General features: G+C 39.7%; 1 protein-coding gene across 2 annotated transcripts in view; it reads left to right on the top strand.

Annotated features, from left to right (window-relative positions):
- Nucleotides 1-23341, top strand: part of BBS9 (Bardet-Biedl syndrome 9) — a 324045-nt gene that overhangs the window by 159208 nt on the left and 141496 nt on the right. For both annotated transcript variants that reach the window (XM_079785508.1, XM_079785507.1), the window contains exons 18-19: nucleotides 5418-5590; nucleotides 8166-8318. In XM_079785508.1, coding sequence (XP_079641634.1) covers nucleotides 5418-5590; nucleotides 8166-8318 — 326 coding nt within the window. The remainder of the gene's footprint in view (nucleotides 1-5417; nucleotides 5591-8165; nucleotides 8319-23341) is intronic.

Below are 23341 nucleotides of genomic sequence, written 5' to 3'. Positions count from 1 at the left end.
GGGGGTGTCCAGGGGCATTGAAGGACAAGCTTTTATAATTTTAACTGTGACAGGAGTGATTGGATGTAAGTCACACCTTTCGGAGAGTGGCTTGTGAAGATGGAGAGAACAATGGAGACAAGGATTTCAAGGAAATGAGATGTTACAGTTGTGTATATTGAAAGAGCCTGTTTGATGTTAGCACAATGAATCAGAAAAAGAAACACATCTAAACACAGTTTTTGAAATCTTGGAGCACTAAAGATTAGAAGCATATCCTCAAAGATTGAAAAAGAAAAAGCAAGCTACTCAAAGAACATGAATTAAGAAGATTGTCTTGGGTGTTAGAACACAATGGAAGAATTTTTACAAGATTTAAGGGAAATGATTTTCAACTTAGATTTCTGTACCCAACTAAACTGGTCATTAACAGTGAATGCTGAGTAAATACATATTTTTAGTGTCACAAGCAGGGTTAAGCAATTGCAAGTAGCAAATTTATGTAGCCTCGTGTAGGCCTTTGGGAAAAGAAAAGATAAGTAATACAATGAAAGATTATCCTGAAAGATTTGAACATGCTAGAATGAGGGATTGAATTGAATAAGATCAAGTTTAAAAGTCCTTTGCTTGTCTCTTGATTATTTGGCTTCAGGTATAATGAAAACATTGTAGTCATGTATGTGAATAAGGGTTGGGCCTTGAGAAAAATTTTCTTTGTAATCTGCCAAAAGAAAGCATCTGTAATCTTTAAAAAAAAAACCAACTTATTTATTTATTGAAATTAAATTTATTGTGGTGACATTGATTAATACATTACAGGGGTAGGCAAAATTAAGTTTATGGAAGTATATAGAAAATAATACAATAATGAATAAATATTAATAAAATAATAAACTCACAACTGTAAACCTACTTTCGATAATACATCATCTGTATATTGCATTGTGGACCCACCACACAAAGTATAGTCTCTTTCTGTCACTATCCTTTTGTCCCCTTTCCCCGCATCACTCTCCCCCTACTCCCCTTTTCCTCTGGTAACCACCATCCTTTTTTGTCAATGCCTATGAGTTTGTTTGTTTTGTTTGTTTGTTGCTTTCTGTTTTATATTCCACAGCATATGTAATCTTGAAACATATTAACCAAAATATCTTCAGAGGAAAGCATGTGAGAGGCTTGCTCTTGCCTCTGTTCATTTTGCATTCAGCAGACATCCTATCTAATAAAAGAGTAATATGCAAATTGACTGTCACTCCAACACACAAGATGGCTGCCCCCATGTGGTCAAAGATGGCTGCACCCGTGTGGACACAAGATGGCCACCACAAGATGGCCAGCAGGGGAGGGCAGTTGGGAGGGACCAGACCTGCAAGGGAGGGCAGTTGGGGGAGACCAGGCCTGCAGGGGAGGACAATTGGGGAGACCCAGGCCTGCAGGGGAGGACAGTTTGGGGGGACCCAGGCCTGCAGGGGAAGACAGTTGGGGGGGACCCAGGCCTGCAGGAGAGGGCAATTGGGGGGAACCAGTCCTGCAGGGGAGAGCAGTTGGGGGTGACCGGGCCGGCAGGGGAGGGCAGTTGGGAGGGACAAGGCCTGCAGGAGAGGACAGTTAGGAGCGACCAGGTCAGCAGGGGAGGACAGTTAGGCATCGATCAGGCTGGCAGGGGAGTGATTAGGGGGTGATCAGGCTGGCAGGCAGAAGCATTTAGGGGCAATCAGGCAGGCAGGCAGGTGAGCGGTTGGGAGCTAGCAGTCCTGGATTGTGAGAGGGATGTCCCAGATTGGAGAGGGTGTAGGCTGGGCTGAGGGACACCCCCTCCCCCTGTGCATGAATTTCGTGCACCGGGCCTCTAGTGTTAGATATAAACACTGTGGTGGCTCTTGTGGTGCTCCTGGACATGGGAGAGACAGATAGAGAACCAATACTCGAGCTTGGTATGCTGATAGAAGCCCACTTTAGGTGCAATTGCAGCTGAAAGAAGTGAGGTTCCATGAGATTTTATTTGTAAAAGATCTTGAAGGACGAATAGGAGATTATTAGGTGGAGGGCACTCTACAAAGAGGAAAAGGTATCCTCAGATGCTGGATAAAGCATGGGGTTTTAGAAATCAGGGAATTTTCTTCTGTGCTGGGAATTTTCTATAGTAATGGCTTTGTGGTAGTTTTTCAATGAAGTAAAAAAATGTAGAGATAAGTGTAATGACCAAATCCAAAGTCACCGGAAACCCACCCCATGCCACTGTATGCACTGTAATGTATGCAGTGAGTCATCAATATATTACTGTTTTATATTTATCTTAGAACTTCTTGGCTATATTATCAAGGGACAATGGCCAAATTATATAAATCCAGCTTGGAAAAAGCCTTTTGAAAAGTAAATTTAGAGAAATCATCTACAGTTTCCACTAATATCGAAGAGGCTGTATATTTAGAATATTATACTAATATCTCCTGAAATTGTTTATATTATTTTCTCAAACTTCTTGGCTCCAAAAGCCTTCATCTGCCTTTCCATCTCGCATTTAAAAATTTCCAAATAGTATAAATTATACTGATGCTTTGTTTATGACATGAATACAAACATTATTTATATTGATGAACTTCAGATGTTCTGACATGAATAGACACTGACGTGATGCATTTTTGTGCCCTGCTTAGTTAAATCCATTATTTTCTCCATTTGTAGTAGAGTGGAATGGCAATTGACTGCACTCCAGTCATCTAAATTTATTCATTTGGAAGCTGGAATGGTTATTTCCACTGAGCTGCTATTACAAGATGCAAAGGAAAAAGGACTAAAAAAAAAAATAAATAAATCGAATGTTCATTTTGGCAGCTATTTTAATTACTAGTATTGTAAAGGTGTATTTTAAAATACAACTTTCTTCCTTCATGTTATATTATAAATAGATTTTTATTTCTCCTTTCCATGAAATGCAGACTCTGGAAAGTTTCCAGGGCAATGTTAACTGTTTTGAAACACAAAAACTGAGAAAATGCTTAATCATCAAAATAATGCCTTATAAATCTTTGACTCATTAATTCTTGTTGATTTTTGGTAATCTGAAAACAAATCAACTAAAATAATTGTGTTTATATTTCTGAATCTCAAGTATAATTTATTTATTGAAAAAAAACCTAGTTTTCTTTTTCCCCCCTCATGTATTGATGAAAATAAGAATATAATTAAAGCCCAAAATGTTACAGAAAATATTACATCTATTTAAATGTTTATTATTTTTACAATTCTATTATTGGTGACATTCATGCATTATACTTGGTCATAGTAGTGTACTGTCTTAGTTCAGTTGGCCAGAGACTGGGTGGCTTTTGTACAATAGAAATTTGCTGCTCGCAGTTCTGGAGGCTGGGAAGTCCAAGATCAAGGCTCTGGTACAGCTGGTGCCAGGTGAGAGGCTGCTTCAGGTGCATAGGTGTGTGTTTTTTTGCTGTGTCCTCATATAGCAAAGGGGCAAGAGAGTTCTCTGGGGTCTTTGTTATAAGGGCACTCATCTCTTTCATGAGAGCTCACCTCATGACCTAATCACCCCAAAGACCCTACCTCCAAATACCATCACATTGGGTATTAGGGTTTACCATATGCATTTTGGGGGGATCTAAACATTCAGTCTATTTCAAGTAGCTGCGGGGTATCTAGAAATTTATTTATATTTGAATTTTTCATTGAGCTTTAGATTTTTTACTTGTTTCACTCCACATTTTTTATATCAGATAGTTTTAACTTTTTGATATATATATATATATATATATATATATATATATATATATATATATTTTAACCCTCATCAGAGGACATGTTTTTATTGATTTTTAGAGAGAGTAGAAATGGGAAAGAAAGAGATAGAAAGAGAAAAACATTAATGTGAGAGAAAAACACCAATCAATTACCTTCGAAAAGAGTCCCGATTTGGAATTGAACCTGTAACCTAGGTATGTGCCCTGACCAGAACTGAACCCTCAACTTTTGGTGTACAGGATGCTGTGCCAGCCAATTGAGCTACCAGCCAGGTCTTGACCAGTATTTTTCAACATCTAATTGTGAATGATATAAATTTTATAATTCAAAGATAAATTGCATTTTTATAGATACATTAAACCCTTGATTTTGTGGACCTCGATTTAACAGACTTTGGATTCTAGTCTGTATGTCATACGTGAAAATTAACACTCCGCTAATTTAAAAACGCTTTTAACCAAGATTTACTTATACTTAAATTAACAGGTTATTTTTTTTGTTACTAATTCACTGTTATTTTTAATGAATTTTAGTGAATAGGCCATATGTTAGAAAGGACACTGTAGTAATTTCATCGACATAAATGGATATTACATATCTACAACTATAGCCTACATAGTTAAATCCAAGAGTCCTGCTTGTAAACAATGTCCAGGAATGACTAGCATGTGATCACACTGCATCCCTCATGGTAGTTGGTGCTGTTGTCACTTGGTGTGACTTTCTGCAGTGTTTTGTTTTGTTTTGTTAATCCTCACCTGATTGATTTTAAGAGAGAGTGGAAGGGAGGAGGAGGAGACAGAGAGAGAGAAACATCGATGTGAGAGAGACACATCGATTGGTTGCCTCCCGGAGATCAAGCCTGCAACCAAGGTATGTGCCCTTGACTGGAATTGAACCTGCAACCCTTCAGTCTGCGGGCCAGTGCTCTGTCCACTGAGCCAAACCTCCCAGGGCTGCAGCAGTTTTCACGTGAGCAGGCGATGTTTCATGTGCGCTAGCCCTCACCCCAGCGTGTGCATTCCTTTACTCTCGGTGACTGGTGAATGCATTCATTGACTACACCTATTCAGTATAAATTTAAAATTACTGTGATACCCCCAGAAAACTTTTCTGTGAAACTAAACTTTTAATTTTACAAATGTGTCTACATAAGGAAAAACATGTAAACGAATTAATTTGTCAATTTTTTAACATACACATTCAGAAAACCTACTTTATAATACTAGTGTAACGGACTTTTGCCTTTAATGGACACCCCTTGCCTGAATTGGTTCGTGATATGGAAGTTTACTGAAATGATACCAGATTGTATTTTTACAATGGCTGTTTTCTTACCTTTAAAGTAAAGTGTTGTTTGTTTTTTAGAAGGACTCAAATTTAAGTGTTTTTTTTTTTTTTCTTATTGTACTGTAACGTAAAAAGGACCATACTCTATAGCTTGGCACTGTGACCACATACCTTTGGCATTAAATTTGAAAATGTTAAGTGGCTGATGCAGAAAACCTCAATAATGCACTAGAAATATTTTTATCAAGCCAGTAGAAATTGTTTCTATATTCCATCAAAGAAATCTTTGTGTTTTTTTTTTTTGTTTTGGTATTCATTATCAGAGTTAGTGACAATTCATGTATTTCCAGCTAGTAATAAGCATTTTAATTAATTATTTTTCCCTCTCCTAGAGCGATATCGCATTCAGAGTGAACAATTTGAAGATCTTTGGCTCATAACAAATGAGCTTATTATCCGCCTTCAGGAATATTTTGAAAAGCAGGGAAGCAAAGATTTCGCATGTTCTTTTTCCGGATCCATGCCCCTTCAAGAATATTTTGCGTTGATCGATCATCATTTTGAGGTATGTATGATTAGAACAAACATCATTTATAGTTTTTCAGCACATTAAAGAAAGAGATGCTGCAGAGGTGAGAATTGTCCGATACACACTATTAGCCAGATGCTCCAACCTGTTCTTCTTTTATGGACGGTAGTTTTTGTGAATCTGTTCCTGCCCTTTTGCCTGGTTTGTGATCAGTTGCAGACAATTAAGAGTGGCTGCCTGGAGCTAAGCATGTGGTCTTGCCTCAGAACAGAGCTGATTTAATTCTTCCACATGAGGACTTAACCTTTGACCCCAATAACCCAGTGTTGAAACGATTGGAGCTTATCGGCAGCCATTAGGCTAACTAACTCTAGCACGCCGTAAATGAGGTGTGATTGTAAAGCAAAGTGATTTTTCCTTTTCTTTCTTAACAAGCACACCAGAACTTCTGCATCTGAATGAGGGTAACCACATAAAATATTTGCCAGTATCTGGCACCATGGACACTTAGTAAAATGCTAAATGACTAAATGTCTAAATAAATGAGATCTGACAGTAACTTTGTTGCCTGAATATTTCATTGTTTTAAAAGTCCCATGTGTTAAAAAAATTCACCAGGCTCTACTTATTTATTGGTCTATAGATAGACTTTCTAGGCAATTACAAAGGGGAATTTCAAAAGAATTTTGAACATCGTTCAAGGATGATAGAGTGACTACTTTTTAAGGACTCATTAGGATTTTGCATTTCTGTTTATAAACTATGGTGTGTGTGTGTGTGTGTGTGTGTGTGTGTGTGTGTGTGTGTGTGAGAGAGAGAGAGAGAGAGAGAGAGAAAGAGTGTAAGAGAGAGAGAGTCACATGAATAGTCTACCTAATTTCAGTCCCTTTCAACATCCTAAAAGCAGCATTGACTTCAAGCTATAATAACTTTGTTTAATACAGTGTGAACATAAAGGGAAAAATTCAGTGCATACAATCCAATTACAAATAATGTCATTATCAAATAGAGTTGAACTTATTAGAGTTTCCCTTTTTATATGCTGATTTATTGACATAATTATTGATGAAATATTACTTTTAAAACATTTTAGTTTAAGAAATTTATCACAACTTTTGGTAAAGGAAGCTTTTTCCCCCTTCAAGAGAATATTCTTGTATTTAGTTAATTCCTTATTGTTTCTAACATTGGTATTAAAAGAAGCTAATAAAATTCCAAGATTTTTATATCATGTATTGGAAAGTACATATAATGAAAAGATAAGGAAGTTTGTTTTGATATCAGAAATGTTAGCTATGCTTGATTTCTGAACATTTTGGATATATTTCTTTCAGAGCTAGTTATGACTGTTTTATAAGGTTGAATTAGTAGTTCACATGATCTAATTTCATAGAGAGTTTCTTCTCCTCTATGACTTTGACTAGCTTTCTTGTATCTTAATAATATTAAATTTAAAACTTATGGAAAGAGTTAACAGTGGAACGAGTAATTTCTGATTCTCATCCTCCAGTCTCCTCTTCGGTATCTGGTTTTGGTATCTGGTTTCTGGCGCGTCTTTCTAGAACTATTTCATGCCATCACAACTATATCAAAAAATACATTTGTTTTTAAAAAATACATGAATGCTAGTACATTGTACATACTATTCTGTATTTTTTATTTTCTTTGTTTTATTTAGTATATCTTTGGAGAGCCTTGCATATCAGTACCCAGTAGTCCTGCAAAGTAGTCTTCTTTATTCATTTAACCTGTTCCCCTATTGATGAGTATTTTGATTTTTAATAACATCTTAGTGCAATAGCAAACTATTCTATAATGACTATTCTTATGTCTACATTAGTTTTTGCAGGCATACCCATAAGATCCTTGAAGTGGGATTGGTAGGTCAAAGGCTGTATGTTTGAGAGCTTATTTGTATTAACTTTTCTGTAAATATTGCTCATTTCTTTTATTGGGTTGTTGCTCTTTTTCTTAATGATTTGTGTTGGGTGTGGTCCTTTTTCATTGATTTGTAGGTGCTTTCTGGACATTAGTTTAGGGGCATGGCTTTTAGTCTGTGTGGTTATTGCTCTTTTTGCAGTTTGCTTTTTGTCTTGTCACTTTACTCATAATGTTTTTCTTTTTGTAAATCATATAGAATTAATTTTGTCAGTACTTTATCACGTGTGTGTGTGTGTGTGTGTGGCTTTTGGATTTTGACTATACTCATAAGGGTCTTTCTCATGCTGAGATTATGTAAAAATTCTAATTTTTCTGGTACTTTCATTGTGTCTAAACTTTTAATTCGTCTGCAATTAATTTTGCTGTAAATACTGGGGGAGAAATTCTATTCTTTTTCCCCATGTTTAATTAATTTTCTCAAGACATTGATTAAATAATCTATTTTTTCCCCAGGCATACTAGGCATCTTTACTAAATTTTTATTTAACCTACTCAACTGTATTATCTATGTATTCATGTACCAAATATCACTATTTTAATTCTTAACTCTACGATATGTTTTTATTTCTTCATTACTCTTTCAGACTCTTATTGGGATTTTCTGTATTTTTACTTTAAATCTGTTTTGTTATACACATTTAACCTGAATTTAAGAAACTCTTCATTGCAGCTGCGGCTCAATGGTGAAAAGTTGGAAGAACTCCTCTCTGAAAGAGCTGTGCAGTTTCGGGCCATCCAACGCCGGCTGTTAACAAGGTTCAAAGACAAAACCCCTGCCCCGCTCCAACACCTGGACACCCTGCTGGACGGCACCTACAAGCAGGCAAGTACAATGCCAGTGGTAGTTCCTCTCCCACGTTCTGTTGATTTTGAAAATCAGGTGTGTGTTTTCAGAGTTAGCTTCCCTAGAGGAAAGAAAAATAGCTACTACGTAAACCTCAGTAACTGCACTGACAATACATTTGCTGCTTGTAATCCTCACGGTTATTTGAAAAGTCTGTAGCAGCCGAAGGGCACTCAGGGAGGAACACTGGGCTTTTTTCCGTACGACGGGGTAAGTACTCCCCGTGCTGTGACAGGGGTTCTGCTCCACAGTGTACGTGAGAGTGCGGGGCATGTGGCTCTCCAAAGAGACACGAGTGCCTCCCATGCAGGAGCGGTTATGTGGCTCCTCCTCGGCCTGATGGGTCTCTGGTCCACACTTCTCTCTTCCGTGCACATTTCGTTTGGTTTATTTTTCATTGTTTTCTTTTCCCCTCCTCCTCCTGGGCATCTCTTTGTGGACTTGTCTCTCTCCTCCTCCGGCCTCCTGCCATGCCTACCACACTTGGCCTGCAGGTTGGCTGGGTCTCGTCTTTAATGAGGCTGGGTCTTTTTGTGGACACAGTGGCAGGGGGCTGCTTAAAGGCATTTGATGAGGATGCTTGATTTAGTGCTTTCCATCTTTTCCAGAGAGCAAGACTTCCTTGTCTTTATACACTTAAAGTGCTGGGTTTTTTATGTTTTCTGCTTAGCCTCGGGGTTGGGTTTTTCCATGATATGTACTGTTACAGAAAAGATGATCAAAACCAGGGGTTTTCACTTGAATCTGTATTTTTAATCCTCCATTCATTTTAGATGAAAAAAAGAGAATGAACAAGTTTTCAAAAGAAAAATATGAATACTATAAGAAAATGTGGCTTAGTTTTAATGTAATTCACAACTCAATTTTATCATAAATATTCACATTAAGTTATTACTAGATATTGTTCTCTATTTTAATTCTTTACAGTAAATTTTTAATGACATAGTTGAATCATGAACATAATTTCCCAATGAAAAATTACAATATTATACATAAGGCTAAATTCTCCATCTTGATTCTTTATCAACTTTTCAGAAATATAATCACATTCCCTAACCCTTGAACTTAGGTTTTCTGTACTTTTGAATGAGAGAACCTTTTGTTGTAATTAGAATCTTATCTACACTAATAAAAGAGAAAAATACTAATTGACCGTACCTTTGCTACGCCCACAGCCAATCAGAGTGAGTATGCAAATTAACCCAACAAAGATGGCGGTTAATTTGCATATGCAGAGGGAGGGTGGAGTGAAGACTGAGGACAGCATAGAAGGAAGAGGGAGGGAAAGTGGAAAGCAAGGCGGCTGCTGGAGGGAAAGCGCTGGTGGCGCGTGCGGGGCGGGGCGCGCAGCGGCGGTGCATGTGGCCGAGGAGGCAGTGGCAGCGGGCACAGCAGGTCAGGTGGGTGGGGTGGCATGCGCGGCCACGGAGGCAGTGGCGGCGGTGGGCGCGGTGGGTCAGGCGTGCGGGGCGGGGCGCGCAGCGGCGCCAGCGTGCGTGGCCGCAGAGGTGGCGGCGGTGGCCGTGGGCGCGGTGGGGCAGGTGGGACGGGCGGGGTGCCCCGCCCATCCCGCCCCACCCCGCCCGCCACAGCGGGAGAGGTGGGGGGGCGGGAGAGGTGGCGGTGGTGGGAGGGAAGCCTGCCGGAAGTCTTGCAGGAATATTCCTGCAACGGGTCCCTAGTTCATTTATAATCAGTTGTAGTCTATGGACTTTAAGATTCATTTTGTCAAGAGATGCTTAAAGCAAGCAGAGTATTTGTGTTGTGTGCAGGCTAATGAGGCTGCCTGGATACTCACTGACATGCTCAGTCCGGCCAGTTGTTTGGAGATGGACTCGCTCTCCAGTCTTCTTGCACATCCTCCCCTCAGCCCTGTCCCGGGTGGACTCATGGGACCCATGCTTGGTCTCATGCTCTGTGGTGACCATCTTGAAACCCCTAATACAAATTGAACAAGAGGCCCCATATTTCCATGTTGCTCTGGACACCCCAGTAATGGAGGTAGCCCTGGCAGTCAGGATACTCATTTGTGATAAATAGAACAAGACGACTGAGAGTTCCAATACATGACAGAGTTCAAAGACAGAACAGTTTTAAGACAGAATGGCTTTATTACCACTGCCCCCAAACCACCTGCAAAGTTCCCCAAAATGAAGAAAAAGAGGTGCAGTGGGCGTCCGTGAGAGCTCCTCTGGACAGCTCCGGCTTCCTTCTGGGAAAGGCATCCTGGCTAAGTGACCCTGGATGACAGGGTTAACGCACTTAGGAACACTGGTCTGCATTAGTTGTCTCTAGGCATGTTGTGGGGTGCAGCCTCTCTTTATACTTCCAACAGGTGGTCACTGGTGTAAAAATCCCCCATCAATAGTTATGAGTTCAGGTGCATAAGGGGGTCAGTCAAGCACTTTTCTCCTGCTTTTAACTGTAAGGCATTTCCTACAGCCCGTGTCTTTGATTGGACAGGGACCGAAACCCACACACCCACATTATTGTTCTACTCTTTCTAGCATGCCTGTCTTAGTCAGCCTGCTGCCACCTCGCGCTCATGGGGGCCCCTGCCAGGCAGCTCTCCCTGGCCACCAGCGCTGAGCAGAAGGACCAGGGCTCTTGCTCTGGGGAAAGCATCTTGGGATTCTGACACAGGAAGGGCCTGGCCTCCTTGAGTGAGGATTTTTCAGTTGCTCACCACAATTTCAAGAATTTTTTCTAAAATTTTTGGGAAAAAGTCTTCCTTTTTGAAGACCTTTCACTTTCTAGGTTTAGAGGTATAATGTTAAATGAAAGTAAGCATGTCGAGAATTTCTTTTTTTTCTTTTTAGCAACGAGACACCTAAATTTCATCATTTGTATAATTAGAATTACTGCCTTGTCAACCATCTGAATATGGTTTTGAAGAACCTAAGAAAGGAAGTAAGGCAGGGGTGGGAAATGTCCATCTGGGCCTGCCAAGGCGTTAGGGGTGAGTTAATTGAATGTTTGACAAACATATCAGGCTAATTTTTAAGTTAATAATTTTGTATGGCCCTTAAATGATGTTATAAATATCCAAATGGCCCTTGGCAGACAAAAGGTTCCCCACCCCTGAAGTAAGGGAAGAGAAGAGAAATTCATATGTATTGAGTATCTGTTGAGTCTCAGGTCAGTTTTATTTATTACTTTACTTAATACAGTCATTTTGTGAGGGTGGCATTATTGCTTCCATTTTATGGATGAAGAACTTGAAGCTCTGAGCAGGGTTAAGCAACCTGCCCAATGTCACAGATTCCAAAGGCCCTACTTTACTAACTCATGTGGCATTTTTATTTTAATCATTTCCAGGTGGAATATAGACATCCTAGGTTTTCTTTAGCAAAACTACAGTAGGATTAAAGAAAAAGAAGATTCATGCAAACTCTTTGTGCATATGCATGGCATATATTTATGATCATCTACCCAGCATTCATTGTGAATACCCTATTGGACAGGTAACAAAATCTGGAGTGTTCCCCAAAGTATATATTATGTCTGAAACTGGGGTATCAGGGGAAGAGGCGACTTTGTTAATGTGTTGACTTTTACTGAAGTTCAGTTTTCTTTGCCGTCCCGTGCTAATGCTTATTGCATTTGGCAGAAAAGCTTTGGAAAATAAGTTCTCTTCACGTTATAAAATTTTCACGTACATTTGTTAGTCAAAGCAGGACTGATGGGTTGAACTGAATGAGGGGGAACTTAGACTTACCCTCCGGCTTGGCTTGTGCTGTGATGCTCTTGTGTGTACCGAGATTTCTCCTCCCCATGTGAACACTGGCCCTCTGTTGTAGCAGAGGGAAAATGTTTACTAATCTGAACGTTTAATTGTGTCAGATGACATATGTGTGATGTAATGACTGATAGTCATTAATGTTCTAGAAAAGCACTTGGCTGATTTCTCTCTTGTGGAAAACAGGGGCTGTATTAGGCCTAATTTTAAACAGAGATCCTGTGGTTTGGTTTTGCTATTTGTTACTTTTTCTGTGCTTAAAACTTCCTTCCACTCTGTTTATTTGTATGGAATTGATATATAAAAGTCATTTTCAGTCACACAGAAGTCTGAGAGCTTTTGGGTCTATGACTTTTCAAATGAGCATGATTTTGGCTGATAACACAAAGGAATATGTGATGAAACCCTTCAGAGCCCGCATTACTCTTTGCCAGGGCAAGGAAAACACTCTGCTAATAGACTGAGAAGGAAGGCTCTGGGATGTGGTGATGGGGCTGCATTTGTTTTTCTTATACCCACTTACGAGCTAAAAAGAAATCTTTCTTGGAAGGAGAGAATAAACAGGTCCGAAGGGGGCACAGGAATTTCAGTCACATGTTTGGGATGAAGGGAAGAGGTAAGTTAACAAAAGGATGGGATGGCAAAAAAAAAAAAGAAGGATGGTTAAGAAAAAACAAGGAAGTTTGTATGTCTTTACCCCTTATTTCTACTCTTAGAAAATAGTTCACAAAGTTGTTTATTTATAGTATTAATCACGTTGGCAAGAAATTAGAAACCAGCTATTCTAGTTGGAAAATGATTAAGTTATTGTAGTTCTACTATTTGAAATGATATTATTTCATGTCATTATTTAAAAAACTGGAATAATAGAAAACATTTGTAGTAATTGAAAAAATCAGGTTAATATGTAGTAAATAAATAATGAAATGGATGTATCTATAATAGGTAGATGTGCAAAGATTTGGAAGAAATAAAAAAATGGAAAATGGTATACATTTGTTTTAGATGACTTTATATTCTTAAACCATCTCCTTTAATATTATGATCATAATTTGATAAGCATGAAAATATTTTTTTTTCACAATTTGTGAATATACTTAATACTACTGAACTATACACTTGAAAAATAGTTAAGATGGTAAATTTTATAGTCTTTGGGTTTTACTACAGTTAAAAGAAATAATAACTTTTTGAAAAATGGGATATAGCCCAGCTGGTGTGGCTCAGTGGTTGAATGTTGACCTATGAACCAGGAGGTAAGAGTTCAATTTCCTGTCAGGGCCCAGGCCTGGGGTGCAGGCTTGATTCTCAGTAGGGGGCGTGCAGGAGGCAGCCAATCAATGATTCTCATCATTGATGTTTCTATCTTTCCCTCTCTGAAATCAATAAAAATATATTTAAAAAAAGAAAAAGAAAAAGAAAAATGGGATATGGTCCTCAACTCTTGGTCTTCATTGGTATTTTTGGAGGGAAATATTTCCTCACTCTTATGTATATCTTAGAAGCTAATTTCTCTAGTTTCCAAATGTGTGGAATTTTGGGTTATTATTCCATACTAGTAGCCCTGTGCACGAATCTGTGCACCAGTAGCTCGCCAGTAGCTCGCTGCCGCCCTCCAGTAGCTCTCTGCCCACTGCCCCGCCCACCTGTAGCTCCCACAGCCCCCCTCCCCCAGGCTCCCCTTATAGCTTGCTGCCCTGCCCCCTCCTATAGCTCTCTGTCGCCTGCTTGTAGCTCGCTGCCCCACCCTCCTGCTGATCCGTGATCCGGTTGTTATGCGATCGGGTTACGCTTCACGGTGTAACGACCATTTGCATATTACATCTTTATTATATAGGATATGAGTTAGTTTATTCAAAAGAGAGCAATTAGCCCTGACTGGTTTGGCTCAGTGGATAGAGCATCGGCCTTTGGACTGAAGGGTCCCAGGTTTGATTCCAGTCAAGGGCATGTACCTTGGTTGCGGGCACATCCCCAGTGGGGGGTGTGCAGGAGGCAGCTGATCGATGTTTCTCTCGCATTGATGTTTCTAACTCTCTATCCCTCTCCCTTCCTCTCTGTAAAAAATCAATAAAATATATTTTTTTAAAAAAAGAAAAAAACAAAACAAAAAAACACACAAAAGAGAGCAATTAGATACCTGTACTTTTTACTTGAATAAATATAGGAATAGAGTGGGCGTTGTCTTGTTGACCCTAACCTCACTAGTCCCTTTAGGCAAATGAGAGAAGTATACAAAGCTCTTTCAAAATTATGTAAATTTTTCTTCATCCAGGTTAGAGTGCAACCTAGAATATTATCTCCAAAGTGTGTATGTTACAAGTACTAGTACATCACTGATGTATTCAGTATATATCAGTGTGTGTGGCTATATGGTCTAGCCCCGTGGTCGGCAAACTGCAGCTCACGAGCCACATGCAGCTCTTTGGCCCCTTGAGTGTGGCTCTTCCACAAAATACCATGGCCTGGGCGAGTCTATTTTGAAGAAGTGGCGTTAGAAGAAGTTTAAGTTTTAAAAATTTGGCTCTCAAAAGAAATTTCAATTGTTGTACTGTTGATATTGGCTCTGTTGACTAATGAGTTTGCTGACCACTGGTCTAGCCCAGTAGAAGTAAATGCTCCAAGTGTGAGCCATATATATAATTTTTAGTTTTTTTTAAAAATAAATCTTTATTTTTCAGATTATTACAATTGTTCCTCTTTTTCCCCCCCATAGCTCCCCTCCACCTGGTTCCCACCCCACCCTCTGCCCTTACCCCCCCCCCCCCCACTGTCCTCATCCATAAGTGTACGATTTTTGTCCAGTCTCTTCCCGCACCCCCCACACCCCTTTCCCTCTGAGAATTGTCAGTCCACTTCCTTTCTATGCCCATGATTCTATTATATTCACCAGTTTATTCTGTTCATCAGATTTTTTATTCACTTGATTTTTAGATTCACTTGTTGTTAGATATGTATTTGTTGTTCATAATTTTTATCTTTACCTTTTTCTTCTTCTTCCTCTTCTTAAAGAATACCTTTCAGCATTTCATATAATACTGGTTTGGCGGTGATGAACTCCTTTAGCTTTTTCTTATCTGTGAAGCTCTTTATCTGCCTTTCAATTCTGAATGATAGCTTTGCTGGGTAGAGTAATCTTGGTTGTAGGTTCTTGCTATTCATCACTTTAAATATTTCTTGCCACTCCCATCTGGCCTGCATAGTTTCTGTTGAGAAATCAGCTGACAATCATATGGGTGCTCCCTTGTAGGTAACTAACTTCTTTTCTCTTGCTGCTTTTAATATTCTCTCTTTGTCTTTTGCTCTTGGCATTTTAATTATGATGTGTCTTGGTGTGATCCTCTTTGGATTCCTTTTGTTTGGGGTTCTGTGCACTTCCTGGACTTGTAAGTCTATTACTTTCACCAGGTAGGGGAAGTTTTCTGTCATTATTTCTTCAAATAGGTTTTCAGTATCTTGCTGTCTCTCTTCTTCTGGCACCCCCATAATTCTGATGTTGGTACGCTTGAAGTTGTCCCAGAGGCTTCTTACACTGTCTTCATATTTTTGGATTCTTTTTGCTTTTTGCTTTTCCGGTTGGGTGTTTTTTGTTTCTTTGTATTTCAAATCTTTGACTTGATTCTTGCGTTCCTCTAGTCTGCTGTTGGATCTCTATATGTTATTTTTTTATTTCAGTCAGTGTATGCTTAATTTCTAGTTGGTCCTTTTTCATATCCTCGAGGGTCTCGCTAAATTTATCGGCCTTGTCTATAAAATTCTTGAAAAACCTTATAACCATGGTTTTGAACTCTATATCCAGTCGTTTGCTTTCCTCCATTTCTTTCATTTGTGACCTGTTTCTTTGTCTCTGCATTTTGGCTGCTTCCCTGAGTTGATAGAGTGGCTTTGTGTGCTAGGTGTCCTATAGGGCCCAGTGGCTCAGCCTCCCCAGTTACCTGAGGTGGACACTCTTGGTGCACCCTTTTGTGGGCTGTGTGCACAGTCTTGTTGTAGTTAAGCCTTGATTGTTGTTGGTATCACTGGGAGGATTTGACCTCCAGGCCAATTGGCTGCGAGGATCAGCTGTGTCTACGCTGGGAGAACTTCTGTGCTGGAGACACCCTTATGAGACAAGACTTGCAAAAGCCTCTGTGCTCAGCTTGGATGGGGCGGAGTCTCAGGGTTGAGCAGACAGTCTTGGCTTCCCGTCAGCTCTGCCCTAAGAGGACCCTGGGTCTCAGTGTCCCGCGGTAATCGCTGCAAGCACCTCTGAGCAAAAGCCGCCCTCGAGTTTCGCCCGCTGCCAGATAGTCCACTTTCTCCCCAAATGAGTCTGGGTCCCCAGAGTCTCACCCGGAACTGGAGTTCAGATCTGTCAGGAGCTTTTGTTTCCCTCCCGATTGAGAAAGCCAGCCACATACTCAGTTGCCAGCCCTCTCCGCGCATGCACCTCCATGTCTCTGCCTTCCACAGCTCCTCTGAGTCTCAGTGTGCTTTTCTCTTTCCTTCTTGTTGTAGAATTTCCATTCAGCCAGCCTTCCTGTGGTTCTGGATGATGTCCGTTTTGTCTTTTAGTTGTAGTTTTGAAATTGTTGTGCGAGGCAGCAGTTTAGGTGTTTACCTATGCCGTCATCTTGGTTTCTCTCTAATTTTTAGTTTTGTAGTAGCCACATTAAAAAAGTAAAATAAAACAAGTGAAATTAATGTTACAATTTCAACTTGTAATCCAATAAAAATTATTGATATATTTATATTTTTTCATAGTAAGTCTTGAAAACATGGTTTATTTTATACTTGCAACACATTTCAAGTGCTAAATACCCACATGTGGTCAGTGGTTACCTTAGTGGACATTGCAGTTCTTGCTACAGATAGTTGTCAACTCACAATTTATATTGTTTCTTGTAATGCCTCTTTTCTTGATTTTTAATTTCCTTTAGTTCTTTTAACCCTTTACACTCGCTTGCTTTTTTCTCGATTCCTTTATTCTACTCGGGATTTAATTTTTTAAATACCCCAGATTTTATAAAGCGTGGCAGTAGAATAAAAAACTGGAGTTTCTTTTCATACAAACTTATTTATTTGGATTTTTTTACATTTCAAATTATTGATACATTCAAAGAGTATAAAAAGAGCTGCTACCGATGCTAACCGTGTCGAGTCACACTCGACATCCGAGTGCAAAGGTTAAATTCTTGTTTATGATAAGACTATCATTGGCCCAATGGGTTTCATTCACTGGATGTGAATAGTGAGCAGTGGGAGGTACTCTTATATGGTTAGGGGACTACCAGGAGCCTTCCCTTACATAACCATGTGTTCAGTTATTTAAAAAAAAAAAAAAAGGTACACTCTCCCTCTCAGGAGTACACCCGTGCCTTTTCCTTTCATCTCTTCTTCCCTCCAAGCACGTTATCTTTGCTTTTCTCTCTCTAAGCTCCCTTTTTTGCCTCTGTAACTTGTTTCCTGAGCCCATGCAGCCCAGTTGGCTCACTTCTACTACCTCTGTAACTTCCTAATAAACTTTCTCTTATAGTTTGGAAAAGAAGAAAAACACACATCAAATTTGTGTCCACAGATTTGGGTCCTTGTTTCAGCTCTTCCTGGCTCCTTGGCTTGGGGCATGCTGCTAACCCCTCTGAGCCTTGCTGCTTTAATTTCATCCTTGGACTCTTAGAATCTGTCTGAGAAGCATCCAACATGGTGCTTATCTTCTAGTAACATTCTCCATAAATATTTATTGTATCTGCATAATAGTTAGGGCAAGGGACTGAGACTTTCTGGTGGTTCAGAATTTCAGGAACAAATGGAGCCTCCGGGGTCATCTAATGTCAGCCCTAGACTGGGGTGTGGCTGCTGACCTGTCACCATTGTTCGGTGGACTTGAATGATCGGGATCTAAGTTACTGGGCTTTGTGAGACTGAATTAGTTTTCAAACAAAATCTGTAAGTGCAAAGTATTATTATAACATCGGAGTTATGCTTCCCTGGGTTGAAGTATGTAGCACTAATTGACATTAATGGGTGTTGTACATAAATCAAAGGGAGAACAGACCTATTAGTGTATTAAAAAAACATTCTACTTTTAATATCCATCTGGTATGCTTTACTTCCCTGGGGCATGCATTTCTTTTTTTATAAATTAAATGCATATTTCTTTTATCTGCATGTTCTTCAGTCAGTATTTAAGTTTTCTGCTTGCTAGTGTTAGTTTGAACAATTCCCTAGGTTGTAAACTCAACGTTAGGATTTCGCTTTGGTGAATTTATCAGATTCAGAAATTTGATTACCTGTCTGATAGAAAGTATTCTAAGCCAAAGTAATCAGGGGTTATGCTCTGGTGGGACAATTTCCTTCTATTAGTTGTTTGATCTTTTTTTAAAAAAATTAGTCTTTTGAGATACACTCAGAAGCAAGATGTGTCTAATATTACAATAAAGCTATTTATGGGCCCATTATAAGGAAATGCAAATCTTATCTTTTTGTGCGAGTGATGAGAGAAAAATATATAAGTGGCCTCCAATTATCTGTAATTGTATAAAGTCTTCTTTCATGTATGTTATCTGTCTTCCTGTTTAATCCCATCTGGCACACTTATGCCTTTTGTATTAGTTTTCTGTAAATGGAGTTCTGAATGGTTTGAATTGTGAATTAACAATGATCACAATCCTCACATCCCTCCTCTCTACCTTCCTTCCTCCCCCTTCCTCTCTCTTTAAATAAAGGGAAAGAGAGCCAGTTTTCTAGAGAGACCTGGAAGGATTAAAAGAAGGAATGTAGTCTTTATAAGAGTATCTGTGAACAGCTGAGCAGCTTTATCAGTCCTGCTGTGTGTTTCTCTGTGTATGAATAAACAGAGGGCTGGCAGTACGCTGAGTGCTGCTTGAAAGTACCACATGTAACCAAGGATAAATTGAGGTGGTATCTCTTTAAAAAGATATTTTTGTGAGACCCAACTGTATATCCAGGGAGAAGGTCATAGTAGGTAAACACAATTTAATTAAATTAAAATAAATGACTTTGAACGTTGGACTTTAAATCGATTTAAATATATTGTCACTCTACCTGGGAATCGTTAATAGAATTTTGTGCAGTAAAATCAGCAGGTACTTCACTATTTTCCATGATGGCTCACACTCTATTTTTAAGTTTCCTTTTACATGATTTTCAAATCTCTTATAGCAGAATATTAGATTTCAGGGAAATCCAACCTCCCCTCCCACCCAAACATTGATTCTCTGCCGCCCTCTCCCCCCATCTGGAACTGGCTTCTGGCCAACACTTAATATTCTTGTTCAGTTGACTCACCAGTTAGAATGATGGGCTCAGAGGTCATATATGTTTGGAGATGTGTTTCCCATGGAAGTGATAGATTTTCACTGGGTCCTTTTCCCCTCCATCTTTTGCCCCACCTTCGTGACTCAAAGTAGAGGTGTGTAAGAGGATCAGCCCTTGCGAAATTGAGGCCATGAACTCAAGGAAGCCCATAGATTCTGGTCCTTATGATCTAACGAGTCGACTGCTTGTCTGACACATCAGATAAGACTAACCGTCTCCATGTAATTATCTGTACTTTTTCTTTGTTTTTGTGCTGTCCCATTCCCAAACCTTCAGGAGACCCCTGTGGTCTCACTCTGGCATTCAAACATTTCTGAAGACTGCAACCCTCCTCCTTCTAATCTTAACCCCTACTTGTGCAAAACCTGCATGCCAGTCAAGCTAGCCTATCCTCTGACCAAAAAAAAAAAAGCTTTATTAATGGATACTTTGCATACTGCAAAGTTCACCCACTGTAAATGTACCACTTACTGATTTTTAATAAACTGAGAGTTGTGCAGCCATCATCACAATTGAATTTTAGAACATTACTGCTCCCCCAGAGCTCCCTCATGCCCATTTACACTTAATCCCCTCTCACCCTTAACACCAAGAAACTACTGGTCTACTTTCTGTCTCTTTAATTTGGCCTTTTCTGATATTTTATGTAAATAGAATCATACAATAAGTAGCTTTTTGGATCTGGGTCCTTTTACCAAATGTAACGTTTTTGAGGTTTAGCCGTGTTGTAGTGTGTGTCAGGGGTTTACTCCTTTTTATTGCGGAGTGGAATTCCATTGTGCGGGTACACCACATCTGTTTTTATCAGTTGATAGGCATTTGGTTTGTTTCCAATTTAGACCAATAAGTAAATAGTGCTGTTATGAATATTCATGTAATAATGTCTTTCTGTGGACATACGTTTTGTTTTCTCTTGGTAGATTCTTAGGAGTGGAATTGCAGGGTCATATAGTAAATTTATGGTGAACTTTTTATGAAACTGACAAACTGTTTTTCTCAGTGTGGTATCATTTTATATTCTAACCAGCAATGTATGCGGGTTCCAGTTTCTCCAGCAGTTTCATCACCATCACTTGTTATTGTCTGCTTTTTTGTTTAAAATATGCTTTTATTAATTTTTTTAGAGAGAGAGAAGGGAGAGGGAGAGAGAAACATTGATGAGAGAAAAATATTGATCGACTGCTTTCTGCATACCCCCTACTGGGGATTGAGCCTGAAACGCAGGCATGTGCCTTGACCGGGAATTGAACTGGTGACCTTTTGGTGCATGGGACATGCTAAACCAACTGAGCCACACCAGCCAGGGCTTGTCTGTTCTTTTAATTGTCGCCATTCTGTCGTCTCACTCTGGATATCTCATTATGATTTTAGTGCATTTTTCCTGATGACTAATGATGTTGAACATCTTTTTATTTGCTTGTTAGACTATTCTCTTTTGATCAAAATTACCCTATGCATTTCTTTTATCATGCCTTTGCATATGCTAGTCTCACTACTTGAACCTCACCCTTCCCCACCAACCTCAACTCCTCTTCCTTTCTGGAAGCTTCCTCCCAAGTCTGTCTCCTTTTTGAAGCCTTGTCCTATTTCATCTTGCCTTTCCCAGTCATCTGTAACTGCTTTAAACCTCAGGAGCATGATGATTAAGCCTGTGTTGTGACATTTATATTCCGCCTGACATTATAGTTACTTGACTACGTGCCTCTTTTCTCCTGGTGACCTATCAGCTCTTGGATGACTGGCGACTGGAACTGTTTCTTTGCTCGCCCATCAGTGCATGAAACAGTGACATACTGGGCAAGTATGGGGACTGTTTACCAAATGGATTTGCAGATAAAGGTCTATGTTAGCGAAGAGAGGCTTCATTGGTGAACAGTAAATGCAGATAGGCGAAGTAGACTCGCTCCATTCTGCATCAGCTACAGCAGGAAGCTTCCTCTCTCACTTTATCAGGGCCGTTTCTACTTGAAAACATACCTCCAAGTTCAATTTATTTTCACATTCCTTGCTTGCAGGGGTGGGGGACGTGCAGCCCGAGAGCCATGTATGGCCCATGAAACCATTTGGTCTGGCCCTGCCCAGGCATTGGGGTGAGTTAATGAAATGTTTGACCAAATGCAGCAGGCGATTTTTAAGTTGATAATTTTGTATGGCCTGAGAATGATGTTATAAATATCCAAGTGGCCCTTGGCAGGAAAAAAGGTTTCCCACCCCTGCTGTAGGGCATGGACTCTACCATTGATCATTTCAAGTGATTTCTTCCTTCTTCCTATGAGTCTCTCTCTCTCTTCTTTCCTTTCCTTTGAGATGCCAACCACATCAGAGCACTCACTGTCTCTGTTCCCGCTGCCACTTGAAGACATGCCTCCGAGTTCATTTGCCTGAAATTCTGCTTCCCTTACTCCCTCCCTTCTCCCACTGCCCTTACTTAGTCAGTCAGCAGTCTCCTGGGGCCACTGCTCACCCCGCTCCTCCTCTCACTCCCAGGAGACAGCCATCAATGCTATTGGTCAGGAAGGTTGAGACCCACAGGCGGATCTCTCACATGTCTCACCAAGCCTCTCCTGTCTTCCTGTCTCAAAGGATGAGGTTCCTTCCTCTTCTTCAGATCACTTTTTCACTCGACCCTTTTGACCTTCCACTAGCTTCTGGAATCCTAATTACTTAGCTATTTATTTGGCTTACATATTTTCCATCTCTTCCTTTCTCTGTTCCTTCCCTACAGCCTGTAAACATGCAGAAGTTTATCCCAACGCTGGACCTGCCTCCTGTAACTTTTCCTTATGTTTCTCTCTGAGATGTAATCCATACTTTCTTTCCCCCTTTCACACACGTGTCTCATGAGAACTGTCTACTTTTATTTTCTCTACTCTCTCATCTCCCATTTTATTAATCCATCCACTTTTTTTTAAACTGTGATAAAAAACTACATAGGCTTAACCCTATTAACACATGTGTGAGTATGCTGTGTAGCTTTGTTAGCTGCGTGCACACTCTTGGACAGCAGATCTTGAGACGGTTTCCTGTTTCATGACTGAAACTCTATACCCATTGCTTAGCAACTGCCCATACCCCTACCCCCGCCTGCCCCACTCCTGGCAAGATAAGGGAGCCACGTAGATAAATAATCTAGCTCAGGATACTCCGAATTGCTTTAGACCTCGGGCAGGCTAGAGGCAACATTTGATGATGAAGCTGTTTTTTATTTGTAATTTTTGGGTACAGTGAAGTGATTCAGGGAGTACTTTTGATATTAGCTCCATTTACATAGTTTGAAACATCACATATTTAAAAAAAAAAGACTTGTGTTGGCACATTTTTAACTTAGAAAAGAAGATAAAAATATGTAGGAGGTTAAATTTGGATTGTGCACATGCAGAAGCGGACCACAGAGGAATGTAAGATTTTTTTTTGGCCTTATGTACTCCGAGTATAATGCAGGCCCTATGTATACATAAGGGAATAATTAAACACAGAAATGCAGTCTACTTGTTGGCCAGAAAGGATGCCTGGAACATGTGGATAAGCTTGGATATTTGTCTAATGTTAATTGGAATATTGGTTTTCAGTTGAAGATGCCAAATCTTCAGAAAAGTAATTGGATTTAGCTTCCTATTTAGCAAACTACTTCAAATCCCCGAAGTATCCCACATCCGAAACTAATTTTTCTTGATTGTATCAAGTTTAGTCATGAACAGAACAAGGGTTGACATAACTTTTTAATATTTAAAATATTTCTTGACAAGGTTTCAACACTGTTGCTTGTCCACAACCTTATTGTTGGGTTCACCAACGACAGATGAGATCTTGGTTCTGTGGAACCAGCTCTGTAACTTTGCAAAGCTGTCTTCTTGAAAGAAATCAATTTCTTCTTTTTCCCTATACATTTAAATTTAAACTCAGATTTCGATCAGATTTCAAGAAACAGCACAAACTGGTGTATTTC

The sequence above is a fragment of the Cnephaeus nilssonii genome (assembly GCF_951640355.1).
Source record: "Cnephaeus nilssonii genome assembly, chromosome: 12".
NCBI lineage: Eukaryota > Metazoa > Chordata > Mammalia > Chiroptera > Vespertilionidae > Cnephaeus > Cnephaeus nilssonii.
This window is presented reverse-complemented; position numbering and strand designations above follow the sequence as displayed.